The 27,386-nt window shown below is 37.4% G+C and overlaps 1 protein-coding gene across 1 annotated transcript in view; it reads left to right on the top strand.

Annotated features, from left to right (window-relative positions):
* Window positions 1–27,386, top strand: part of LOC123665140 — a 36,184-nt gene that overhangs the window by 2,738 nt on the left and 6,060 nt on the right. The window contains exons 3-19 of the mRNA XM_045599486.1: window positions 1,215–2,142; window positions 2,370–2,635; window positions 5,190–5,376; window positions 6,193–6,370; window positions 6,664–6,878; window positions 7,310–7,483; window positions 8,587–8,761; window positions 9,388–9,493; window positions 13,416–13,567; window positions 16,774–16,986; window positions 17,624–17,758; window positions 19,038–19,122; window positions 19,613–19,802; window positions 20,087–20,248; window positions 21,986–22,107; window positions 23,530–23,795; window positions 24,631–24,736. Of these exons, the coding sequence (XP_045455442.1) occupies window positions 1,215–2,142; window positions 2,370–2,635; window positions 5,190–5,376; window positions 6,193–6,370; window positions 6,664–6,878; window positions 7,310–7,483; window positions 8,587–8,761; window positions 9,388–9,493; window positions 13,416–13,567; window positions 16,774–16,986; window positions 17,624–17,758; window positions 19,038–19,122; window positions 19,613–19,802; window positions 20,087–20,248; window positions 21,986–22,107; window positions 23,530–23,795; window positions 24,631–24,736 (3,660 nt within the window). The remainder of the gene's footprint in view (window positions 1–1,214; window positions 2,143–2,369; window positions 2,636–5,189; window positions 5,377–6,192; window positions 6,371–6,663; window positions 6,879–7,309; window positions 7,484–8,586; window positions 8,762–9,387; window positions 9,494–13,415; window positions 13,568–16,773; window positions 16,987–17,623; window positions 17,759–19,037; window positions 19,123–19,612; window positions 19,803–20,086; window positions 20,249–21,985; window positions 22,108–23,529; window positions 23,796–24,630; window positions 24,737–27,386) is intronic.

Below are 27,386 nucleotides of genomic sequence, written 5' to 3'. Positions count from 1 at the left end.
GTTTTACAATATTTTATATAATCTATAGATTTCTATGTTTATGTATGTATCCATGTGTATGTGTATTTCTATCAGAGTGCCGCCAAAATGAAAATTAATTACAAAACTTAGGGTGGTCCTGAAAACCAGTGTTAGGACTAACAGTCCTAACGTAAACTGAGGTCACACCTTTTTGTGAGGCATGCTGCAAACTTATATAAAAAATGTATTTTGTTAAATACTTTAAATCGATAAGCTTATGTTGTATCTCTTTTTTTTTTGTTTTGTTTTACGTTTTACTCTTTGTATTTAGTCCTTGTTGTAAATTATGTACTATGTGTTTTCTTTTTATATAATTTTAACCTGATGCAGTGTGTTTTCACAAATAAATTTATTATTATTATTATTATTATTATAAATAAACATGTCTAAAATAATGGCATCTGTTCGAAAATTTAATAATTTCCCGCTATTATTGTTTTCAACTATAAACACACAAATACTTAGCATTCATAAGCAGTACTACGATATCTTCTATCTCTTTCCAACATATGCCCGTCTCACTCGTTAAGTTGTGACCATACTTGAGTCAGTGCCTTTCACTTCGAGATACAGGCAGTATGGTTCATATAACTTAACCAAGTTACTTACGATGAAAATGTGAAGACAAAATAAAATGTGGAACATACGTAGTCATATACCAAAGTTTATATGTGTAGTTTTATTTGTGACTTTACTAACAGGTGTGTATTAGAAAAAGTTTTAGTGATTTATTTTAAAAATACGAGTTTTCGTGTCCGGAACTGATCTCTCTTAAATTTTTATTAAACTTGACTTGACGAAAGATATGCGGATATTGTTTTCTTATTGTTAATCTATATTAAGAAGTTATTATCGTAAGGCCTTAGACAGTAAAAGTGTTCGTGATACGATTTCCAATTGGCGCCTATAAAATGTCAGATATTATTAATATGAAAAATAATAATAATGTAATATTAATACGCAAGAGTAAATAGTTAATTATATTTTTATTTTCTATTCCTTACCGTGAAATGTTTAAAAAAATTATAATTTTATTTTAAAAGTCATATTGCTTCTAGTTATATTAAAAGATATATTATAAAGATAGATTATATTATTGTATACTCGTATATTCGAGAAATTCTCAGGATTTTTTCCGACTTTTAACATTTTACTGATAATAGATAATAATTTATTATGAAATTATTGATTAGTGAATGAAGTACTGATGATTGGTTTGTTGTTGCTTACAGAAGTAAACTCTCTCGTGCTCCGAGCGTATATTTCACAACATGGCCTACACGGAGAAATCGAGTTCTCGAGCAGAAATGACACACTTATCAGCGTCAGAACTAACTTGAAACCGACTCTACAGTATCCCGACGGTGTTTGGAAATGGACGATACACGAATACCCCGTCGATTACAGAGACACATCGACAGAAAGATGTTCAGAAGCCAATCTCGGGAAGGAGCTGATCGATCTCACAGAGGAACTTGGTTTCTTGATAATTCCAGGCAAAGATCATGCGGAATTTGAAAGTAAAAATTCGTTAACTGGACCTCTAGGGCTCTGGGGTAGAAGTATTCTTCTCGAAACGGCAGAAAGAGATAGAGTTATCTGCGCCTCCATTTTATCCATAGATATGATGCATGAAAAGCACGCTGTTGCTAAATTTACTTCACCCATTGCTGGTATTTTGAATTTTAGATGGCTAGGAACTCACGAGTACGATGATTTGGATTCATACATCCAAGCTGACCTTTATCACACCAAAGTTGTTAAGCATGATTTCGGTTACACAGAACATAAATGGAAATTGTTCGTGACCGACATTTTCGACTCAGATAAGGGTAGCCATGAAGATAATTGCAATGTTCTCCAAATTGTGTTTGATCCTGAGAACAGAGGTGACGGTATGAGTGTAGGTGATCTCGATACTCACTTGGGTCTGATTCAAGTTGCTACTGATGCGGCGGAAAAGAAAACTAAGAAGATGCTTAAAAACGAAGTATTAAATATGCTGAGGACTGACATGGAGGAGACGAAGAGAAGTCTATATGTGGTTATCTTCGATACTAGACATACAGATAGTTTCCTGGCGTGTGCGAAGCTAAGACTGTTGCCGCCGAAAAGTACCAAGTAAGTTTCTGGCGCGAACTTGGGGAGGCCTATGTCTAGCAGTGGACTGCAATAGGCTGAGCTGAGCTGAAGTTTTTAATGTAGCATATACTCGTGTTTTGTAAATTGGAATTTATTCTAGAAACATCAATAACATAGTTCGTTTTTAATTAAAATCCCTGGACAATACTTTAAGAGTACTGTATTATTTTTTTATTATGACCTAAACGAAATTATTTATCATACAGAGCTCTCATCAACATGGACGGCATCAAAGGCACCGTGGAATTCACCCAGCGATCTCCCTTCGACCCGACGTGGGCGAACTTCCAGCTAGGCGCTTCAGATGGGGACTATGAATCTAATCTTAGATTCGTGAGTTCCATGCTGCAGTACAGCATCAGGGAGCTACCTCCGAAGTTCGTGGACGCTACTTCGTGGACCTCCGTGTGTAATACAACAGGAAATTTGTACAATCCTACTGACATTGATGTAAAGGAAGTTCCACCTCCAGGTTTGTTAATTAATTTACTATTCAATTACTAGGAAAAATTCTGTCATACATGATTTTTGTGAAACTGCAGCGCACGCAGCGGAAGTTCTCAAAAGAAAAAAAAACCCGATTTTGAAACATTCTTCATTGGTGGTCCGCTTCTATTGGTCTTAACGTGCTGATATATAGCCTATAGCCTTCCTCGATAGATGGGCTATCTAACACTGAAAGAATTTTTTAAATCGGACCAGTTCTTGAGATGAGCGCAGTTAAACAAAGAAACAAATAAACAAACGCTTCAGCTTTATAATATTAGTATCGGTTAGAATAAAGGTTTTTCTATTATCTTTTTAAGTCTCTTCAAAAATATAGTAAAATACGGTTTAAAAAATTTCGTATTTTCAAGTAAAATATCAATTTTCATGTAACGCCTGACTTTAAGCGCTTCCGTATACATTAAAATTTTGCTATTTTTACTTCTTAAATAACACAAAACTTCGCAGAGTGAAATTGTTAGTGGAATAAGTCAAACTGTTTTTGTTAATTCGTAAAAAAATGTTTATTCCGAAAACGTTGTTTCCTACGTCTTCCGAAAATTCTGTTAAAATAAAAAATAAAAAAAAAAAAACTGAAAATTAAAAAAAAAAAGTTATTTAGTTAATTACTTCTATTACTGTATATACAATAATTTTTACAGAAATATTTATACTAAATAATTTTGACAGTATTATAAATGTAAAGAAAAATATATTTTATTGTTGATGCACGCGACTTTACCGCGTATTATATAAATAACGCATTTCATGGGCAGAGGAGCAAAAACGAAATATAGGTACCTACGTCAATAAACACGGAGAACTTACAACAATCAGTGTTGCTTAAATATTGAATAACTTTGTATTAAATTAATTTCTCTATAGTCAAGGGTCAAATATCTAAAAATTCAAACTTATTATAAGAAGACCAAAATAGAATTTATTCAGTAACTATTGCGCGTACTTCGACTGACCTCTATCATTTTATTTTATATAGTTTAAGTTCTTCAATTGAGACTGGCTCAGTAAATTTAAAATTCCAGATTTAATATGATAGATAAACGTATCCCAATATCTGGTTGTCACCTATATTGGTATTTCGGTGACTAATTCTCCGATCTCTGAGCAGTTGGCACACATCCAGTTGAGATTGTGTCTGCGGCGTCTCACCACACGTGCGGAGGAATTCGGATGTTGAGAGTACATAGAGTTACGTTACTCGCTAATTGTGTCATACTTTATGTAATGATGAGCCCGCGATTATTTATTAAAATTTATAAAAAGAAATGATCCGTAAAGTTGGTATAAATATTACCAACTAATGGATAATCAAATGATTCAATATTAAAATATATTCTGATAATTGTTACTAAATAAAAATCAATTTTTAATTTTCACTATATTTTTTGTTAATCTTGTGTAGCGTTCGATGAAATATACATAAAAAATAACAATTTGTGAGCTACATTTAGGTGATCATTACAGTAATATAATACATATGTCACGACTGTTATAGTAATCAAGTAAACGTTCATAAGATTTTGTAATCTTAGCTCGTATTACTTTACGGAATTACACAATCAGAGCCTTCCTACACTTTAGGAAACTTCAGTACAAATCTAATTAATTCGTTATCTAGACATCGATAGAGACTTCGCGCCAAATATTACTTTTGTCCGCTGTACCATAATCAGCCTGATGTCGATAGATACTAATAAACTTTTACTTTGATTCGATAATTCAAGATTCATCTAGTGCTCAGCGTTGAAGTAAATATTGCGATCATATAGAAAAAAAGAATGTTTATTAAAGTCTTGAATGTAATAAGCTTATTATACTCCTACAATTTTACACGAATGACTCTCAAAAAACTCTCTCTCCAACTTTTCCCAACTACTTAATTACTTACTGCAGGAGATTAAAAGCAATCTTATTGGAACGAAGTTCCTTACGGCAGGCTTGACATTTGGCTGGGCGACCGAACTGAAAAAAATGTAATATTAAAACCGTAAGAAAAATATGACTGTTATAATATGACGTTTGTAAAACTAAAATATTATTAGTAAACTTTTTTTTACATTATTTATGTAATTTTATACTGTCGACAAAAATAAATAAAGACACATGTTTTTTATTTCACTTTATAGTTTGAATTATTATTATTATTATTATGTTTGATTTATTTTATTACCCGACTGCCAAGGAAGGGTTATTTTACGATAATTGTTATTTACTAAAATACTACATTTCCTAAATAGGTACTTATATGTACTTAATTAAAAACCAATCAACAAAATTAAAAACAATCAAGAACTAGAAAAAATATATAAAATTCAACATTTTTTTTTTCAAATTGTGTTGCTTCTATACTATCCGAAGGAACTTCGTTCCTACCTGGTGTCCCATGACACCACATAATTTTTTTACGAATAGCGGATTAGAAAGATTTATCTAAAATACTTAAAAATTTGTCTCACATCCAGCAAAACCAAGATTATTGCTTCTCCGAAACTTACAGTATATCCTTTTCTTTTGTCCAGGAATGGGCACAATGGACCAGTACCCCGTGGGCGACCTGTTCGGCAAGTACAAGGGCCGCACGGAATATCTGAACCACAAGTACTTATTGCCGGGACTGGTCAATGAGCTCAGTGGAGAGTACTGGGACGTCTTCTTACCGCTCAGCGGTCGACACAGCGTCTTACACAGGGCTATGGTTTTGACGAGGTTATTATGGTGTTATTTACATAAATATAGGGTTATCTCGACTGATGGAAGCCAAAGATCCTAGATTTAGATATATAGATTCAGAGTCTGGGTCGAAGAGAGAGAAATTTTTAAGATTAAAGGTCAATTACGTGTTTAAGCTTTTACCGATAATACTTATAGGTTGTAAACAAATATGATTTATATATCAATAAAAAGTTTGAAAAATCTAACTAAAGTGTTCACGTAGTGCGATTTGTTTGGTAAGATTTGTAGACCATCGAGAAAAATTGTTTATTTATTAGAGCGTCTACATAGGTCTTACGTTTAAATTGTATCCTATATTTTGTGCTATTAGTTATTTTCAGGCGTTCTCATATTAACTTAAATTCTTATTTATACTAACTGACCCCGCAAACGTTGTTTTTCCATATGTGTTATTAATGCCCTTAACCAAAGTACCGCATGGATTTACTTCAAATTTGGCATGAATATTATTAAGACTTCGGGTCAACATATAGGCTACATATTATCATGCTATCACCTACGGGGAACGAGCAGTGAACCTTTATTTCTTCAACGCATTCTGTAACAACGTGTAATCTACGCATATTTATATAATTGTCATAATTGCGTCAACCATTGCGTCAAAACGTCATCCACGATTTAGTAAAAGTCAAATATGAGGAATAGGTATAGGTAACAACAAGACATACGTACTATTATATAAATTGAATCTACTCAAAACTATATTCGCCAGTCTATTGGACATTGGCAAAATTATCTGTTCTACTTTGGGCATTTTGAGACCATTAATTCAAAATTTGAACTGCACAGGAGATCACCAAAACAGGAGCTCTGTGCTACAATCCTTCCCTACGAGTACGGAACTGACTATCAGACTCAGATGAGTTCAGCGCAGGTGGTGTTCCGCTACCCCATCGTCGGCAGAGTCATATTCAGACAGCCGCTGGAGCGGCCGTGGGAGGACACTACTATCATTATCGAGAGCATGGTAAGTTTATCATTTTGCACACCAAATAATTACACTTGGTTTAAGTGTTTTTTATATTGAACTTGGATGGCTAAAACTGGATTTGCGTTTGCGATTCATCATGAAATTTTGCTTTCTTGAATTGATTGTGTATACTTATTTAAAAATACTTTATTAAGAATAACCAAAACTATCTAGTTAATGATAGTGCAGTCTTTCTGATTTGCAAGCATCTGAACTTCAGTAACCGCTTACCACCAGGTAGGCTGGATGGTTGTTTGCCATTCTAGGCAAAAAATAAACGCATCTGGCAGGTGCACGCGGACGGCGCCAGTGTCAACAACACGCGCGAGCACCGCTGGGCGGTACACGAGCACGCGCCCGGCGCGGACTACTACAACTGGACGGCGCGCTGCCTCAGCGCCGGCCGCGTGCTGCAGCAGCGCGAGCTGGACGTGGACGCGCGCGCGCCCGAGCGCTGGTGCGGCCGCGCGCCGGGCCTGTGCCGGCTGGGGGACTTCACCGCCAGGTGGGCGAGTCGTTGTGCGCGAGACGGAAACGAATATCGGATATCATCATTACAGCCTATACAGTCCACTGGTGGACATAGGCCTCCACAAGTTTACGCCAAAAATAACGTGAACTCATGTGTTTTGCCCATAGTCACCACGCTGGGCAGGCGGGTTGGTGACCGTGGTACTGGCTTTGTCGCACCGAAGACGCTGCTGCCCGTCTTCGGCCTGTGTATTTCAAAGCCAGCAGTTAGATGGTTATCCCGCCATCGGTCGGCTTTTTAAGTTTCACGGTGGTAGCGGAACTGTGTTATCTGCCTAGCCTAGGTCCCAGACCTTAGTCTGGGGCCTAGGCTCCAAAGGCCTGGGAGTTCATAAGAACCTAGCGGGTAAGAGCTAATTTTTCTAATATCGGATATAAGATGATAGAAACACTACTCGTTTCCAGGCACGGCATGTTGTCGATCGCGGGTAAGAAGGTGGACAGCGCTCGTCTCACGCGGCGTCTGTTCACGGACAGTTTGGTCGCTCTGTCGGGTGTGCGTTCCATCATGCGTAGGTCACTCGTCATATACGATGACCACGGACCCGTCGCTAGAGGAGAAAGACTAGCGTGCTCTATGTAAGTCGAATAAAAATAAATTGCTTAATATCAGACCCATTACTTAATGTACTCCTGATATTTTTCTTTGAATTTAAGCGTCTTTCTACATCCCTTAAAGGAAATTAGTTTTATTTAGAACAACACAGTGTGGCTTTACATTTATGTAGCTTCTGATCGAATTTGCTTGCGTTTCAAACAACTTAAAGTAAACAAGTATATTTTAATTTACAATACAGATAGCTCAGCTACACAGCTAGGAGAAGTAGATATCGTACTTAGAAATTACTTTACTACACCTAGAAACAAATTCTTTTTTTGTTACTTGGAGTTTATAGGGTGGATAAAAATAAATATTTGTTGCATTAATTGTGTTTGCTCGTAAACGAAAAAAAACCGACTTCAATTACATCGACGTATACAGCGTAGATCGACGAAAAAATAGTCAAGTAACTACGCGTTATCAAAGATTACTCAAAAAGTAGTTATCAGATCTCGATAAAATTTCAATGTGACCACACGATAAACATCAGCTTTCGATAAAATTAAAATTAATCAAAATCGGTACACCTAGTAAAAAGTAATTGCGGATTTTCGAGAGTTTCTCTCGATTTCTCAGGGATCCTATCATCAGATCCTGGTTTTCTTATCATGGTACCAAACAAGGGATATCTCCTTTCCTTCAAAAAAAGAATTATCAAGTTAAGTAAAGAGTTATCAAAGTTATGCGGTATAATACAACGTAGATCGACGAAAAAAGCGTCAAGTAAAAACGCATTATTAGATATAACTCGAAAAGTAATTGTTAGATCTCAAATAAATTTAAATGGGACCAAACGACACACACCACCTTTCGATTAAAATTTTTTTTATCGAAATCGGTCCACCCGGTCAAAAGTTCTAATGTAACATACATAAAAAAAATACAGTCGAATTGAGAACCTCCTCCTTTTTTGGAAGTCGGTTAAAAATACTTATCAAATTGTGACAGTACCATAATGTTATTTCTTTGGTATTAATTTTTTATTTCATTGTAATAGGTTAAGTTTGGAAATATGTAAACATTATTATTATTAAATAAATTAATATTATTATAAAAAAAAAACTTTGATCTTCACATACAGAGTGAACGGTCTTCATCGTCGCAAGGCAGTGATTCAAAATTGGTTCGGGAACGGGTTCCCAGTGGGTTTGAAAGGAAAGCTGGAGCTGACTCAACAGTCGGAGTACGACGTCACGAACGTTCAAGTCACGTTGGAAGGTCTGGATGAGGATATTAGGAATTATAAGATACATGAGGTGAGTTAAGATTATTGTACTTGTGTAGTCTTCTTGTGCTGTGTGGCTACGGCACTAAAGAATTTAGCCACCCCTCTCTTCCCGTGGGTATCGTAAGAGGGGATTAAGGGATAACAAGATTCCGCAACCACCTTGGAACTTAAGAAGCCGACCGATGGCGGGATAACCATCCAACTGCTGGCTTTGAAATACACAGGCCGAAGACGGGCAGCAGCGTCTTCGGTGCGACAAAGCCAGTACTGCGGTCACCAACCCGCCTGCCCAGCGTGGTGACTATGGGCAAAACACATGAGTTCACGTTATTTTCGGCGTAAACTTGTGGAGGCCTATGTCCAGCAGTGGACTGTATAGGCTGTAATGATGATGAGTCTTCAGAGGGACGAGTGACAAATGTGTACGTGTATAAATATGTCGTTAGACAGGATCTAGAAACTTTAAAATGTTTTTTGCAGACGCATCTGTAGTTTATATGTGTTAAATTTAATAATTTACAATTAAATCGGAAGTAGGTCTTCAAAATTTTAACTGACTATTCTTCTATATAAATAACTGATCAAATTAGCTCTGACCAATCGCTGGTTGAATAATTTAAGGCTTTAAAAGTAACAAAAGATCCATCTTTTCAGGCCCCGATAGAGAAAGAGCTGGAGTTTCCTTGCGAGAAGACAACGATTTACGACACTTACAACCCGTACCACGTGAACAAGTCGCTCAGTCCTCCAACTGCAAAGGGTAAGAAGTTGGACACAATTTTTTTTTAATAACTAGGTCGACAAACAAGCGTACGGCTTATCTAATGGTAAGCGATTACCGTAGTTAATAGACGTCTGCAACACCAGAAGCATCGTAAGCGCGTTGCCGACCTTAACGGCTTACCTGATGGTAAGCGATTACCGTAGCCAATAGACGTCTGCCACACCAGAAGCATCGTAAGCGCGTTGCCGACCCTATTCCCAATCTCCCAGGAGCTCTAGTCACCTTACTCACCACAGGAACACAACACTGCTTGAAAGCAGTATTATTTAGCTGTGATCTTCTGCAGTGTCGAGGTACTTACGCACGCTGCTCCAAAATTTTGAGCAACAAATTTCTTACCTCAGTTAAAACATCAGTTAAAAATCATTTTAAAAAAAATAGGTAAAAAAACTTTTTAAGTTAAACGGTTTTATGTTAAACATACATTGCAATGTTTAAGATAAATGTACTAAAAACCAAAAAATAATAAAATAGATACAGTCGTGGGAATTATAAACATATGCATAGACTAGACTAAAATAAAACCGTGGGGCACGTCAATTGTTTACAATCGTTGATTAAAATGTTTGTTTTGTAATGTTACACTATAATAAGGCAGTTGTTCAACCGACAACGATGGACGTGTGATAAGTAGGGCTAGAATGTGGAAACAAGCTAGCAAGCTCGATTATAAGCGAGTTTTAGGGTTTCATAGTGGTGAGCGAGTAGTACTTTTATCATATGTTTTGTCGATTAAACACAAACTACGAGCAGTGAAACGATTCCTCGCCAGCCAGCAGTGTGAATGTCCAACGATAAACTAGTTGAAACATCTCTTTTATTTACATGGAGTGTATAACTATTGGAATTTCCATGAGCAAGAAAATAGTAAGTAATATCCTCACCGTCTGCGGGCCAACTGCCTATTTTAACGACGAATTAAACGATTCTTCTATCGCACATTAAGTCGATAATTTGTAGACAATTGACGTGCCCCACGGTTTTATTTTAGTCTAGTCTATGCATATGTTTATAATTCCCACGACTGTATCTATTTTATTATTTTTTGGTTTTTAGTACATTTATCTTAAACATTGCAATGTATGTTTTACATAAAACCGTTTAACTTAAAAAGTTTTTTTACCTATTTTTATTTTCTAGTTTTTAGTTTTTATTTCGCATTCTGTTTAATTCATTTAGTGCTTCATTATTGCAAGGCCCATCTTAAATATTGAGGTTGTATAGTGCACTGTATTCTTCTTGTCAAGCCCTTTTATTTGATACCCATATTGGTGGGATTGATAAAAAATTGTTATCAGACATTTGGTAGCGGCGGCCAGGTTAGATTTCAATTTTGCATAGTAAATTGTATTCTACTTGTTAAGACCTTTCATTTGATACCCATGTTGATGGGATTGATAAAACCTAAGTTATCCGCCATTTTGTAGAGGCCGCCATCTTGGATTTTAATTTTATATAGTACATTGATTATACTGGTTGAGCACTTTCATTTGATACCCATATTGATGGGATCGATAAAACCTACGTTATCCGCCATTTTGTAGCGGCCGCCATCTTGTATTTCAATTTTTTATACTATATTGTATTCTGCTTGTTGAGCCCTTTCATTTGATACCCATATTGATGGGATTGATAAAACCTACGTTATCCGCCATTTTGTAGCGGCCGCCATCTTGGATTTCAATTTTTTATAGTATATTGTATTCTGCTTGTTGAGCCCTTTCATTTGATACCCATATTGATGGGATTAATAAAACATAAATTATCCGCCATTTTGTAGCAGCGGCCATCTTGAATTTATAATGATAATGAATAAACATAATTGTATTGTCACCAAAATCCAAAGTGTATACAAAATTTCAGATTAATCGGTTGACAGGAAGAGGGTGAAATTTGAATTACTAAATTTGACCCAAGAATAATAAATAAAACAAACGGGGTGAGCTAAATATAAAAAAAATAGGTAAAAAAACTTTTTAAGTTAAACGGTTTTATGTTAAACATACATTGCAATGTTTAAGGTAAATGTACTAAAAACCAAAAAATAATAAAATAGATACAGTCGTGGGAATTATAAACATATGCATAGACTAGACTAAAATAAAACCGTGGGGCACGTCAATTGTCTACAATCGTTGATTAAAATGTTTGTTTTGTAATGTTACACTATAATTAGGCAGTTGTTCAACCGACAACGATGGACGTGTGATAAGTAGGGCTAGAATGTGGAAACAAGCTAACAAGCTCGATTATAAGCGAGTTTTAGGGTTTCATAGTGGTGAGCGAGTAGTACTTTTATCATATGTTTTGTCGATTAAAGACAAACTACGAGCAGTGAAACGATTCCTCGCCAGCCAGCAGTGTGAATGTCCAACGATAAACTAGTTGAAACATCTCTTTTATTTACATGGAGTGTATAACTATTGGAATTTCCATGAGCAAGAAAATAGTAAGTAATTTCCTCACCGTCTGCGGGCCAACTGCCTATTTTAACGACGAATTAAACGATTCTTCTATCGCACATTAAGTCGATAATTTGTAGACAATTGACGTGCCCCACGGTTTTATTTTAGTCTAGTCTATGCATATGTTTATAATTCCCACGACTGTATCTATTTTATTATTTTTTGGTTTTTAGTACATTTATCTTAAACATTGCAATGTGTGTTTAACATAAAACCGTTTAACTTAAAAAGTTTTTTTACCTATTTTTATTTTCTAGTTTTTAGTTTTTATTTCGCATTCTGTTTAATTAATTTAGTGCTTCATTATTGCAAGGCCCATCTTAAATATTGAGGTTGTATAGTGCACTGTATTCTTCTTGTCAAGCCCTTTTATTTGATACCCATATTGGTGGGATTGATAAAAAATTGTTATCAGACATTTGGTAGCGGCGGCCAGCTTAGATTTCAATTTTGCATAGTAAATTGTATTCTACTTGTTGAGACCTTTCATTTGATACCCATGTTGATGGGATTGATAAAACCTAAGTTATCCGCCATTTTGTAGAGGCCGCCATCTTGGATTTTAATTTTATATAGTACATTGATTATACTGGTTGAGCACTTTCATTTGATACCCATATTGATGGGATCGATAATACCTACGTTATCCGCCATTTTGTAGCGGCCGCCATCTTGTATTTCAATTTTTTATAGTATATTGTATTCTGCTTGTTGAGCCCTTTCATTTGATACCCATATTGATGGGATTAATAAAACATAAATTATCCGCCATTTTGTAGCGGCCGCCATCTTGAATTTATAATGATAATGAATAAACATAATTGTATTGTCACCAAAATCCAAAGTGTATACAAAATTTCAGATTAATCGGTTGACAGGAAGAGGGTGAAATTTGAATTACTAAATTTGACCCAAGAATAATAAAAAATAAAACAAACGGGGTGAGCTAAATAAAACCGTTTAAAAACCGTTTAAAAATAGACTAAGCGTGGTAAGGTTAGCACGTGATGGATAACGCACAAACATACCACATATAATAAATAAGCAATAGCATTATAATAGTAGGTTAGATGGGAACTCACTCAGTGTGTGAATGTGGGAAGTATGAAAGAAAGAAATTAGTATGCAGAATGAAAGTGCGAGAAAAATAAATGCGAGAACTGGTATGGATGAGCAGTTTAAGCACTCCGACCCCAGGTCGGAGGTATATTTAATATAAAAAAAAGTACCACATATTCCCATTACCCTTCAAAAGTTTTTTTTTATTGTAAAATACCCACGAATTTCTAACTTTACTTTTTTTCTCTAACTAGCAGCAAAGTAAAATAAGTTTAGTAAATAGTTTAAATATTGGTAGCCAACAATAAATTTTGATTTCAAAGATGTGATAGATGAAGAGACGAAGTTGTAATACCATATTTCATCCATTACAGGAACAGCAGATCAATATGAACTCGGCGATTTGGGTGAAAAATACGGTCTTCTAGATGACAAGAAGACGTTCACAGCGTACTACAATGAGACCCAACTCTCTCTGTTTGGCCCTTACAGTATTTTGGGAAGATCTGTTGCCCTACACAGAAAGGTACTGCAGCTAAATAATCTAGCTTATTATTTTGTCAGTCAGTCAGTCAGCTCAGCTTATTGCAGTCTACTGCTGGACATAGCCCTGCCCAAGTTCGCGCCAGACATCCCGGTTTTCCGCAATCCTCATCCAGCCCATACCGGCAATCTTACGTAGATCGTCGGTCCAACGTGCCGGAGGACGTCCCACACTGCGTTTGCCAAGACGCGTTCTCCACTCCAGGACCCATCTGCTCCAACGGCCATTGGTCCTGCGACACAGATGACCAGCCCACTGCCACTTCAACTTGCTAATTCTGTGGGCTATGTCGGATACTTTCGTTCTCTCGCGGATAGTCAGTCAAATTATTTTGTATTGATACAATATTTTGTATTCATATTACCGTTAGTGTCGATGATTACGGATTCGAAACAGCTTCGAGCAGATATTAGACCAGAAATATTTGGATATTTTTGACACTTCTGCTTTTTGTGAATCCGGTTTAGGACTGATTGTCCATTTCAATACCAATTACCATATATCATCATGTTCCGATACCTCAATAGTCCCCTTACGATCAGGGTTTATATTAAATTTTGAAACTTTTACGGATACTATGGACATTTTTGTTTTTACGAGGCACCATAATTGTCACAATATAAACTGTAAGATGGTACGGTAACGGTGGATCCAACCTACGTTGTAGATCCGCCAACTCGTAGTAGTACCGACCCTTCTCATACAATGAGAAAGAGATCTATGCGCAGCTGTGGATGTTATAGGCTGAATTGTGTACATTGTATGTTACGTTTGAACACTTACACCGACATTATATCCTCTACTTTCAACCTTAATGCACTACGTTAAAAATCTTTTTTTTTTAACCGACTTCAAAAAAAGAAGGAGGTTACTCAATTCGACCGTATATATTTTTTTTTATGTATGTTCGGAGATAACTTCTTCGTTTATGAACCGATTTTGATAATTCTTTTTTTGTTGGAAAGGAGATATTCATAGTTTGGTACCATGATAAGGAAACCAGGATCTGATGATGGGATCCCAGAGAAATCGAGGGAAACTTTCAAAAATCGTAAGGATGACTAGTAAATTTAATCATGTTTTCATTAGGTACTATAAAGCACTACTATTTAATAAAGGTCTGGAGTCGATCTGATGATGGAGAAGAGAGATAGTCGAGGGAACTCTTCAACAATTTATAGCAATTACCTGCTTTTTGAACTTAATTAGTTTCTATTGATGTGAACTTTGCACCTGTATGAGTTATAAGTGCCATTACAGTCTGATGATGGAGACAAAAGTTAGTCGAGGGAACTCTTTAACGATTTATAGCAATTACCTGCTGTTTGAACTTAATTCGTTTCTATTGATGAGAACTTTGCATATATATGAGTTATAAATGCCATTTCAGTCAGATGATGGAGACGAAAAATAGTCGAGGGTACTCTTCAACGACTTATAGCAATTACCTGCTGTTTGAACTTAATTCGTTTCTATTGATGAGAACTTTGCATATATATATGAGTTATAAGTGCCATTTCAGTCTGATGATGGAGACGAAAGATAGTCGAGGGTACTCTTCAACGACTTATAGCAATTACCTGCTGTTTGAACTTAATTCGTTTCTATTGATGAGAACTTTGCATATATATGAGTTATAAGTGCCATTTCAGTCTGATGATGGAGACGAAAGATAGTCGGGGGTACTCTTCAACGACTTATAGCAATTACCTGCTGTTTGAACTTAATTCGTTTCTATTGATGAGAACTTTGCACCTATATGAGTTACAAGTGCCATTAAAGTCTGATGATGGAGACGAAAGATAGTCGAGGGAACTCTTTAAGAATTTATAGCAATTACCTGCTTTTTGAACTTAATTCGTTTCTATAGATGAGAACTTTGCACCTGTATGAGTTATAAGTGCCATTACAGTCTGATGATGGAGACAAAAGTTAGTCGAGGGAACTCTTTAACGATTTATAGCAATTACCTGCTGTTTGAACTTAATCCGTTTCTATTGATGAGAACTTTGCATATATATGTGTTATAAGTGCCATTTTAGTCTGATGAGGGTTACGAAAGATAGTCGAGGGAACTTTTCAACGATTTATAGCAATTACGTGCTGTGTGATCATCTGTGTCGCAGGACCAGGTTTGATGATGGAACCCATAAACACTCGAGGGAATTTCTCAACAATTTACAGCAGTTACCTTTTGCTGTTTGACGACCGCTTTGATATAATGGTGCATGTGCCGTGTCGGCGGCGCCTAAACACCGACGGTCGCGGGTTCTATTCCAGCTCGGATTGGATATTTATGTTTATATAAATATTTATTTTTGGTCTAGTTGTTAATCCTTGTGGTTCTACCAACCTAGCCTCGGAGAACACGCTAGGCTGTCAGTCCCGGTTGTTATTACGTACACCTGATAGCGAACTTTACTCATAGTATGTCGATGCATTAGCGCAGCAGTCACAGCACCGGCTGTTGCGCTGGTGTTAGTGGGTTCAATCCTCGCGCACGACAGACATTTGTATTGGTCATATAGATGTTTGTCATGATCTGGGTGTTTGTGCTTGTGTATTGTGTATGTTTCCGAACCCCCGACATAAGAGAAAAAGCATCCTTGTTAGGTCTACCCATCACTAAAAATTGTAAAATAAAATAATTTTTAACAAAAAAAAAACCGACTTCAAAAAGGAAACTAAAAAGTGAAAAATAAATTTACTTAGTACAAAGTAATTCGTGTTTTGATTTAGTTAATCAGAAATGATTAAATAAATATTTTATAATTTTGAAGTTGGTGGCAAGTAAATACTACAACAACCTGGCTACAATAACAAATACAAACAACACACAACAAACAAGTACAAAAAATATTATTAGATATGTCAAAACAATAACAGAATAATAACAGTATTCAACCTAATAGTCAATGAAACAAATTATGAAAGAAAACTGAATACAACTTATGAGTAGATACTAGAGTAGTTATGATTTTACTTGGCACCGACTTCAAAATTATAAAATATTTATTTAATCATTTCTGATTAACTAAATCAAAACACGAATTATTTTGTACTAAGTAAATTTATGTTTCACTTTTTAGTTTCCTTTTTGAAGTCGGTTTTTTTTTTGTTAAAAATTATTTTTTCTATGTAATACATCTGTTTCTGATGTACAATACAGTGTGTTGTTGTTTGTCCAGGCCAAAGACCGTCGCTGGGCGTGCTCCACAGTGGAGCGCGGCTACAGCCCGTCCGAGGCGCGCGAGCTGCGCGCCATCGCGTCCTTCCACCACCCGGGCGGGTTCGCGTACGGCTTCGTGCGCCTGTCGCAGCTGGTGCACGGCGACGGCGGCGCCAGCGACACCGTGCTGGAGGTCAAGCTGCGGCACCCCGGCGTGAGGGACACCAACCTCGTGAGTGGGACTGCGCGTCATATCTTGTCTGTTGTTCTCAGAACATAGTTAATACTATAAGGGTTAAAAACGGGTAATAATATAAGGGTTTGTACTTTACAAGATACTTGTTCAGATTAGGAATAACAAATGCCACTGCCCACTGGCAGACCCATTATGTACGTTGGCAGTACTAGTCTAGTTTTGATGTCCATTTCTTGCATCTGTGTGTGTCCCTACCGCTTCTCTTATTAATATCTCCCTATAACCCTAAGGCGTCTGGAAGAAATCGATATTACCGATAAGACTGCCTTTGTACATCTTGCTTTAAATATATCTACTTTTGTTAGGTTTTTTATGGTGTACAATAAAGAGTATTAATTCAATCAGTCATTCGTTTTGGGAATTCAATTTTCATAATTATATATATATATTTAGCATTTTCGGTGCGACAAAGCCAGTACTGCGGTCACCAACCCGCCTACCCAGCGTGGTGGCTATGGGCAACACACATGAGTTCACGCATTTTTGGCGCGAATTTGTGGAGGCCCATGTCCAGCAGTGGACTGTATAGGCTGTAATGATGATGATGAATTATATTTTTTTATGAATTTCAATAAATAACGGATACATTATATGATGTAACCACGGCCCGCAGACGCGCCAGCACCGCTGGGAGGTGTTCGTGAACCCGGTGGGCGTGGACGCGGCGGTGCGCGTGACGGGCACGCGCTGCGTGGCCGGCGGCTACCGCTGGAACCCGCACTTCACGCAGCTGGCGGACCCGCTCAACGTAACGACCTGATCATCATCTTCCTGCCCTTATCCCACTTATGTAGGGTCGGCACGACATGTTTTCCTCTTCCATTCCTCTCTATTATTCGTCACTTCAGTGCTTACTCCTTTCTTTCTCATATCCTCACTCACACAATCCATCCATCGCTTTTTCGGTCTGCCGATCGCTCTTCGTCCTTCGACATTCATCCCTAACATTCTTTTACCGACATAGCGGTCATCCCTCCTCATTACATGCCCATACCACGCTAACCTACTGCTCCTCATTTTCTCTGTCACGGGTGCTACTTTCGAACTTCCCGTTAACGTAAAGACCTGCATACTTCACAACTTATTGAAGTCAAACTTCTTTACGCACGCTTGAGTTAGGGAGTAAGCTACATGCATCACGAGAGCATTACGAAAAGTGTGATCGGGTGAGGCGAACGGAGCAAGAGAGAGGTGCGAGCATGCATTTTCTTTCTCTTTCTCTCATAGGCAGTTACGTTTCGTGTATCTAAGACAAAGTGCAGGACTATTACTACAGAAGTTTTACTTCAGTTATGTGGTCTAAAGCACACTAAGTTATTATTAAATTGGCTTGGTTACAAAGTTTTTTACGAACTTGCCTGCTGTTGTACATATACTAAAGTATTCGATAAAAGTAAGGGTATTTCGATATTTTTTTTTGCCATTAGGGTGCAAACTAGCGTACAACCAACCTGAGTAGTTACAACAATCTCTGGATACTTGCAACGCCATAAGCGTTGCAATCGAATTGTCGACCCTGCTCCTGAGTCTTTCCAGAAACTCTGGCTACCGTACTCGTCATAAGAACACTACTTGAGTGGAATATTATTACTTACAAAAAATTTACTTCCCCAGGGTGCTTCAGATTTTGAGCAGGATATTTCCTGCTGTTTCCTATTTTTTTTTTCTTTATTTAACTAGGTTGGCAAACAAGGGTAGGACTCACCTGATAGTAAGCGGTTACCGTAGCTTATAGACGCCCGTAGCATCAGAAGTATCGCAAGCGCATTGCCAACCCAATCCCCAATCCCTCCCAGGAGCTCTGGTAACCTTGCTCACCAACAGGAACCCAACACTGCTTAAAAACAGTATTATTTAGCTTTGGTCTTCTGTTAGGTCGACGTACTACCCCAGTCGGGCTGCTCCATATTTTGAGCAGGAAATTTCCTGCTGTGCCCTACCTCAGTTAATCAATTCAATACAGATAAAATCTTACCATGTAAACATACATATATCGCTGTACTATAAAAGTAAATTATTGTGTACAGCACGACCTCTACAATCAAGAATGCGGAGCCGACAATCCTCTGAGATGTGACGTGGGTGATTTAACTGCAAGATTGGGAACTATCAGTAAGTACAGATATCTTAATTGTATGTAATTATGTTCTACACCTTAAACATTTATCTTCCGTATTTTTGAACCAAATTACATACTTTTTTAAGCCATCGTCACTAATGTTTGCATCTTTTAATCTTGCGCGAGCATTTTTGAAGTAAAACTTTTTTTCGCACGCTTGACTTGGGGAGTAGGCTGGTGATTACGTGACGAGAGCGTTACGAAAAGTGTAAAAGAGAGAGAGAAGTGCGAGCACAAATTTTCTTTCTCTTTTTCTCCCAAACCAGTTAAGTTTCGTATATCTAAGACAGTACAGGCTTATTGTGCAAGCCTATTGCTAAAGCAGTTTTATATCTGTCGTGTAGTCACACACGTTTTTTCTTTTAATTCCGAAGCAAAATAGTGCAAGTTATTGTGAATAGTTTGGGTATTGCCCACTTTTGGCTATTTGTTCTCTAATATCTTCACTAAAATACATTTAATATTAGAACCTTTCTCAAACAGCCATAGGTGGTGAGCGCCAAATGTTTGTGGACAGCAATCTCCCGCTCGAAGGAAAGGTGTCTGCGATGGGTCGCTCCATCGTCATTTTTGGTCCGGACGGGACATCTGAGCGGTTCGCCTGCGCCAATATACTACCAGATAAGGACATAATCAAGTTCGTTAATATTATGAAGCCGCCCAGATTTGTTCTGTAAGTTTTTCGTTTATTTACCTATAATGATTTACAAATACATCGCACAAACCCACTATTGTTTCTTTTATGTCGAAATTATTGAGCGTTGCGATTTTATTAGTAAAAAAAATTTCGATATGTTTGGTATTAACCTTTATTGCACCTCGAACTAACTATGAAATCCATCCGTGAACAGTTTGAAGTCTTTGTATTGGTTACATCGGCTTAGAACTTTATACGAATGGATACTATAGTCTGGTATTACAAACCTCAGCCTCAGCCTAGTTTCGAATGTCCGCCAGGGGCCAGTTCCTGGCGGCGGTGCGGCGCGTGCTGGGCGTGCCGCCGTGGATGGTGGGCGTGGACTCGCGGCGCACGCGCACGCTGCACGCCGGCGCCTGCGTGCAGCTGCTGCTGCACTTCAGCGGGCCCGACGCGAGCCGCCTCGAGCTGGACTTCACTAAGTACGAGCCTGTGACTGCATTGCACTTTAGTTCCACACGTGGACTGCTGCACTTCAGCGGGCCCGACGCGAGCCGCCTCGAGCTGGACTTCACTAAGTACGAGCCTGTGACTGCATTGCACTTTAGTTCCACACGTGGACTGCTGCACTTCAGCGGGCCCGACGCGAGCCGCCTCGAGCTGGACTTCACTAAGTACGAGCCTGTGACTGCATTGCACTTTAGTTCCACACGTGGACTGCTGCACTTCAGCGGGCCCGACGCGAGCCGCCTCGAGCTGGACTTCACTAAGTACGAGCCTGTGACTGCATTGCACTTTAGTTCCACACGTGGACTGCTGCACTTCAGCGGGCCCGACGCGAGCCGCCTCGAGCTGGACTTCACTAAGTACGAGCCTGTGACTGCATTGCACTTTAGTTCCACACGTGGACTGCTGCACTTCAGCGGGCCCGACGCGAGCCGCCTCGAGCTGGACTTCACTAAGTACGAGCCTGTGACTGCATTGCACTTTAGTTCCACACGTGGACTGCTGCACTTCAGCGGGCCCGACGCGAGCCGCCTCGAGCTGGACTTCACTAAGTACGAGCCTGTGACTGCATTGCACTTTAGTTCCACACGTGGACTGCTGCACTTCAGCGGGCCCGACGCGAGCCGCCTCGAGCTGGACTTCACTAAGTACGAGCCTGTGACTGCATTGCACTTTAGTTCCACACGTGGACTGCTGCACTTCAGCGGGCCCGACGCGAGCCGCCTCGAGCTGGACTTCACTAAGTACGAGCCTGTGACTGCATTGCACTTTAGTTCCACACGTGGACTGCTGCACTTCAGCGGGCCCGACGCGAGCCGCCTCGAGCTGGACTTCACTAAGTACGAGCCTGTGACTGCATTGCACTTTAGTTCCACACGTGGACTCACGTTCCATACGTGGACACACGACGACCGCTCTGGTGTGATGGTGAATGTGCCGTGTTTACGGCACCTAAACACCGACGGTCGCGGATCCGATTCCCACTAGGAGTGGATGGTGTTTATACAAATATTTATTGTGCTCCCACCGTGCTTCGGAGAGCACCTGTAGTTGTCCCAGTTGTTATCGTGCAGGTACATCTGATAACGATCGTTACTCATAGTAGGGAATATATCCGCCAGCCCGCATTGAAGCAGCGTGTAGTGAATTAAGCTCTGATCCTTCTCCTACATAAGGAAAGAGGCCTATGCCCAGCAGTGAAATATTACAGGCTGAAGCGTTAGTTCTACTCATCCCGTGGTTAAACGTGAATGAAGCTTAAGTATGTGTTATTTATGATTTTATAATACCGCTCTGGTGTAATGGTAATAATTGTAATCGTGTTTGGTTGCAAACGGAAAAAACCCTACTTCAATTACATCGAGACCTAAGTGTTCGATGAAGCGGTCAGTTAAATACCCACTACCAGGGATAGCGGAACAAGCACTCATCAGATCTAGATCACATATCGATTTCGTTTTAAAAAAAAAAACATCAAAATTGATACACCCAGTAGAAGTAGTACCAGTACTAAGAACGTACAAAAAAAAAAAAACATTCGCATTAAGAACTTTTTTCAGTCGTTTAAAAAACACAATCAGACCTTATAATTGGCGTTGAAATCGGCTTCTAAGAAATTTTCCAGAAAACCTCAATAAACCTCCGCTACTCACTTTATAAATTCAAAGGTGTTATTGTGTGTTACGTTGTATTTTATACGTATGTGTGTTCAGGTTACTGGCATCAGGACGGTTGGATTCTCCGTCGATCTTCATTCCGGGTTTCGTTGACACAAAGCGCAAAAAAACCATCTCCTACCGTCAGTGTGGGGTCACTGACCCGAATGAAAGGAAGAGTAAGTTATAAAAGTTCATAAAGTTTGTGAACATTGTGATCTAAAATCTTAAGTCAAAAATACCCTTAATCTTTATTTCAGCTTATTATCTGTTAAAGTGACAGGTATTTTTTATTGAGGTTTGGCGCAGCTGACAAAATCTTATCAAAAATTCCAGTCTTTCGATATCTATCCAACTGGGGAAGTACCTTTAGCATGCAGTTCAGAATCTAATAATACTCTCAAGAGTGTTGTGTTTCTGAAGTGAGTAAGGTGGCCAGAGCCCCTGCGGAGGTTTGGCAACGCGTTTGAAATGCTGCTCGTATTGCAGGCATAGGCTACGGTAATCGCTTACCACCAAGCAGATCATACGATTGTTTGTCACATGAAAAATTCATTTGGAAGTTTTCAAATTCCATCTAAAGATTAAAAATTTCATAATTAGTTCTGCAGTCAGGTACACGAGTACATATGATGATTCATATTTCTCTTACAGAGTCTTCGTTCTTCTTTTCTCCAAGTTCCTCGTCTTTATCACAGACCTCAAGTGTCAGTTTACTTACATTCCTGTTTATTTTAAGATGTTTACTTTGACATGAGTGTATATAATTTATAATAATTTAGTACAATAAATGTTTTAGCAACCATTTTTGTTTCATTTTTATTTTAAGCTAGCTGACCCAGTTAAAATAGTAGCGGCATATATTTTTCATGATCATAGCGATTTTTTAAACCCTGTCCTGTCAATAACGAAAGAGAAACATTGTGTTTGCTCGCAAACGAAAAAAAAACCGACTTCAATTACATCGACGAGTAATACAACGTAGATCGACGAAAAAATAGTCAAGTAACTACGCGCTATCACAGATTACTCAAAAAGTAGTGATCAGATCGCAATCAAATGTAAATGGGACTACTAATAAGTATCAGCTTACGATTACAATAAAAATGATCAAAGCCTTAAAAATGCATTAAAAATGTGACAATGGAATTATATTTGTCTCCAAATACACATGAAATTTTTTGAAATCAAATTGAAAATTTTAGTATTCGAAAATTTGCACTGTTGAATATTTTACAAATATTATAATACTTTTATTTCATAAATTATAGTTAAAGTCAACCTAGCACCGATTTGGAATGTAAAATTCTGCTAAGAAGAATCGGTGAAAAACTCCGAGTTTATGTACCTTAATATAATTATATAAAAAATCAGACTACACTGTCAAAAGCTGAACGATCATTTGATCTGCCACCCTTTAAAACAATAACTTCAAACTTGTAATCTTCCTAATTCTTCGTCGGTTTAGAACAACTCTGCGCATGCGCGAATAAAAATCAATACACACCTTCCCAAATAGGTAGCCATTCGCCTAAATTCTGTTACAGAGAACATGCGTTTAGAACTATTATTTAGTATATCACTATGTACCATTTGCAAAGCAAATTTAGAGGGTCCGTTTCTATTCTTCGGACCAAGGTTACTTGAAAAGTACAAAAGACCAGCGCTCCAGTCTTTAGACCAGGATGACTTGATGAAGATATACGGCGAACAGGCAGCGATAGTGGTGTTCAATAACCAGGACTCTGTGCCCTTGTCCAGTGGAAATTTTCCAAGATTGAGGAAGATGCTCGAGGGTCAGACTACGCTGGTTCTGCCACAGGACTTTTTGGATGTTCATCCGGATTATATAAGCAACGAGACTCAGGTACCTAAGTAGATATTTTTCAGTATTTTATTAAGTTTTATTCAGTTCCGTACGTTAAGGCGTATCTTTGTTTATTTGTCTTATTTAAATAAATTTTATACAATCAATAGTTTTTTTATGAATTTCGGAACATTTAAGGTAAGTACGTATGTATAAATAAATATATGATGTTGGGTATGGAGGGAAGAACACTTAGCGCTAAGTTTTTGAGTTTCAAATTTTAAGCCTGTTTCTGTCTTGACGTCCGTCGTAACAAAGTAATTTAGATTAAACATTTACGTTGTATGTTTTAGAAGAAATGATTACACAAGTATGTGATATGCCAACTTATGAATTAGACTCGTCTTCACCTTCTTCGAAGAAGAGACCCTACAATAAAAATTTTAATAGCTGCTTCTAATTTCTACTCACGTAGTATATAATTGTGTTTGCTAGCTAACGAAAAAAAACCGACTTCAATTATATTGACAAGTATTACAACGTAAGTAGAGAAAATTAACAAACGCACTAGTCGTCACTACGATTTTCGAGGGTTCCCTTCGATTTCTCTGGGATCTCATCATCAGATCCAGGTTTCCTTATCATGGTACTAACTTTGGGATATTTCCTTTCCAACAAAAAAAGAAATATCAAAATCGCTTCATAAACGACGAAGCTATCCCCGAATATACATAAAAAATATATAGATAGGTACGTTCGAATTGAGTAACCTTCTCCTTTTTGAAGTCGGTAAAAAAAAGTCGCTTCCCGCTATATCTGTATCCTTAGACCTCTAAAACCACGTGTCAGAGGTAAAACACACACTTTTTAAGTTTATATTCTTTTTTCTCGTCAGGTTTTGACACTACAAGGCCCTTGGTCGGAACGTGACGCTCAGATGACGGAGACTTTTGCTAGACTACAGGATATATATGGCACCGGTCGAGTTTTAGGAGTTTTAGGTAAATAGTATACCATAATATATATATATGTAAGAATATACAATAAAGATAACTACATACATTTAAATACCCAAGAATAAGTGTAGAAAAAAATATACATAGTCGTGTGTGTTCTGAAACAAAAAAAAAACAGACTTCAATTTAAATTATAATATTATCTTATATCTTATATATAAAAATGAATCGCTAAATGTGTTGCTAAGCGAAAAACTCGAGAACGGTTGGACCGATTTCGCTAATTCTTTTTTTTAAATGTTCCTTGAAGTACGAGGATGGTTCTTACGGAGAGAAAAATTCTAAAAAAAAAAAATAATTTAAATTTCCTGAAAAAGTCTAAAAACAACACTTTTCTATACTCCCATACAAAAGATTTGTGATAATACTTAAAAGTCAATTTGAACTAAATATATAATAACTATGTATATCTTCTCTTATATATAAAAATGAATCACAAAATGTGTTGGTAAGCGCATAACTCAACAACGCCTAGACTAATTTTACCAATTCTTTCTTTTAAATGTTCATTGAAGTCCAAGAATGGTTTTTACGGCGAGAAAAATTCGAATAATTTCCAGGAAAACCCTAAAAACATGCCTTTTCTTTTCCCACAAAAACGTTTTCTAACTAAAATATAGAGTCAATTTGAACTTTATTGCTATTCAATAAAGTTCATGTTAAGTAATATATTAGGGCGCATTTTACGTAAGTTATTAATGATTAAATTGATCTTAATTGTAGACCGCATTTTAATTTAATTTTACATACAGTAAAAATGATATTAACTAGCTATTTCACATTACTTATAATGTTCTTGCGGGGGCGTAAACAATGGAAAATTCCCGTTTTTAAACTATCGACTCCAAATTTGGTACGAATTTCCTTTATGTGATGTAGAAATGATCAATGAGCGAATTTTAGGATAACTCATCCCCAATAAGGATTGCGCGGGTGAGCGTTAACAATAAAATTTTTAAATGTATGTAACTCCGAAACAACTGAACAAATTTTTATCAATTTTTTTAAGCATATGTAATTTGGTCCAACTTGGGAGATAGAGTAGTTTTTATCTCAATTGGACCCGATAGGTGGCGCTGCTATTGGTATGTAACTCCGAAACTACTGAACCAATTTTTATCAAATTTTGTACGCATCTATAATTTGGTCCAACTTGGGAGATAGGGTAGTTTTTATCTCAATCGGACCTGGTAGGTGGCGCTGCTATCTGTATGTAGCTCCGAAACTACAAAACCAATTTTTATCAAGTTTTGTAAGCATCTGTAATTTTGTCTGACTTGGAAGATATGGTAGTTTTTATCTCAATTGGACCCGCTAGGTGGCGCTGCTATCTTTATGTAGCTCCGAAACTACAAAAACAATTTTTATCAAGTTTTGTAAGCATCTGTAATTTTGTCTGACTTGGAAGATATGGTAGTTTTTATCTCAATTGGACCCGGTAGGTAGCGCTGCTATCTGTATGTAGCTCCGAAACTACTGAATCAATTTTTATCAAATTTTGTACGCATCTATAATTTGGTCCAACTTGGGAGAAAGGGGAGTTTTTATCTCAATCGGACCCGGTAGGTGGCGCTGCTATCGGTCTGTAACTCCGAAACTACAAAACCAATTTTTATCAAGTTTTGTAAGCATCTGTAATTTTGTCTAACTTGGAAGATATGGTAGTTTTTATCTCAATAGGACCCGGTAGGTGGCGCTGCTATCTGTATGTAGCTCCGAAACTACTGAATCAATTTTTATCAAATTTTGTAAGCATCTGTAATTTGGTCTAACTTGGGAGATAGGGTAGTTATCTCAAATGGACCCGGTAGGTGGCGCTTCTATCGGTATGTAAGCTATCAAATTTGGTAGCTGTTTTCCGGGCAGGACAACGTCTGCCGGGTCCGCTAGTTATTTTTATATAATTGATCAAAAGTAATAAAATGAGAACATCAGCAACATAATAATATTAATAAATACTCTTTATTGTACACCACAAAGAAACATTACAAAAAAAGTGATACATGCAAAGAAAGATGTACAAAGGCGGTCTTACCGCTAAGAGCGATTTCTTCCAGATAACCTTTGGGCATAGGACATAGCGTAGAAAAAGAGAAGCGGTAGGGAAGTGTACAAACAGTTGATAAATAATTGGCTAAGTTAACAAGCAATATGATATTAAAAGAAGTAAATATACATACATAAACACATACATATATACACAAAATACATACACATACATATATGCAAATAAATATATACATATATACTACATAAACAAAATATATATAACATAATATATATATTTATGGAACGGGTAGGTGGTAAAGCCCTCTCATAATATTTGTAGCCCGATGGTTTATTACGATTATTGTCTCGTATTGGGTATTTGTTAATTATGTGGGTTTTCTTGCAAGTAGGATTTCACCCTACTGCGGGCAATGAATGCGAGGCGTTTGTTTAGTTTTATTTTATATTTCTTTCAGTAGATTGTCTGATATAAAAAAAAAAAAATCGAATCAGAAGACTTCGCGCATATTAAAACCAATAATTGTTGACTGAAGATTTTGCATTTTGTTTTGCTATAAAATAATTTTTAAGAAAAAAAAAACCGACTTCAAAAAGGAAACTAAAAAGTGAAAAATAAATTTACTTA

The sequence above is a fragment of the Melitaea cinxia genome, chromosome 23 (assembly GCF_905220565.1).
Source record: "Melitaea cinxia chromosome 23, ilMelCinx1.1, whole genome shotgun sequence".
NCBI lineage: Eukaryota > Metazoa > Arthropoda > Insecta > Lepidoptera > Nymphalidae > Melitaea > Melitaea cinxia.
This window is presented reverse-complemented; position numbering and strand designations above follow the sequence as displayed.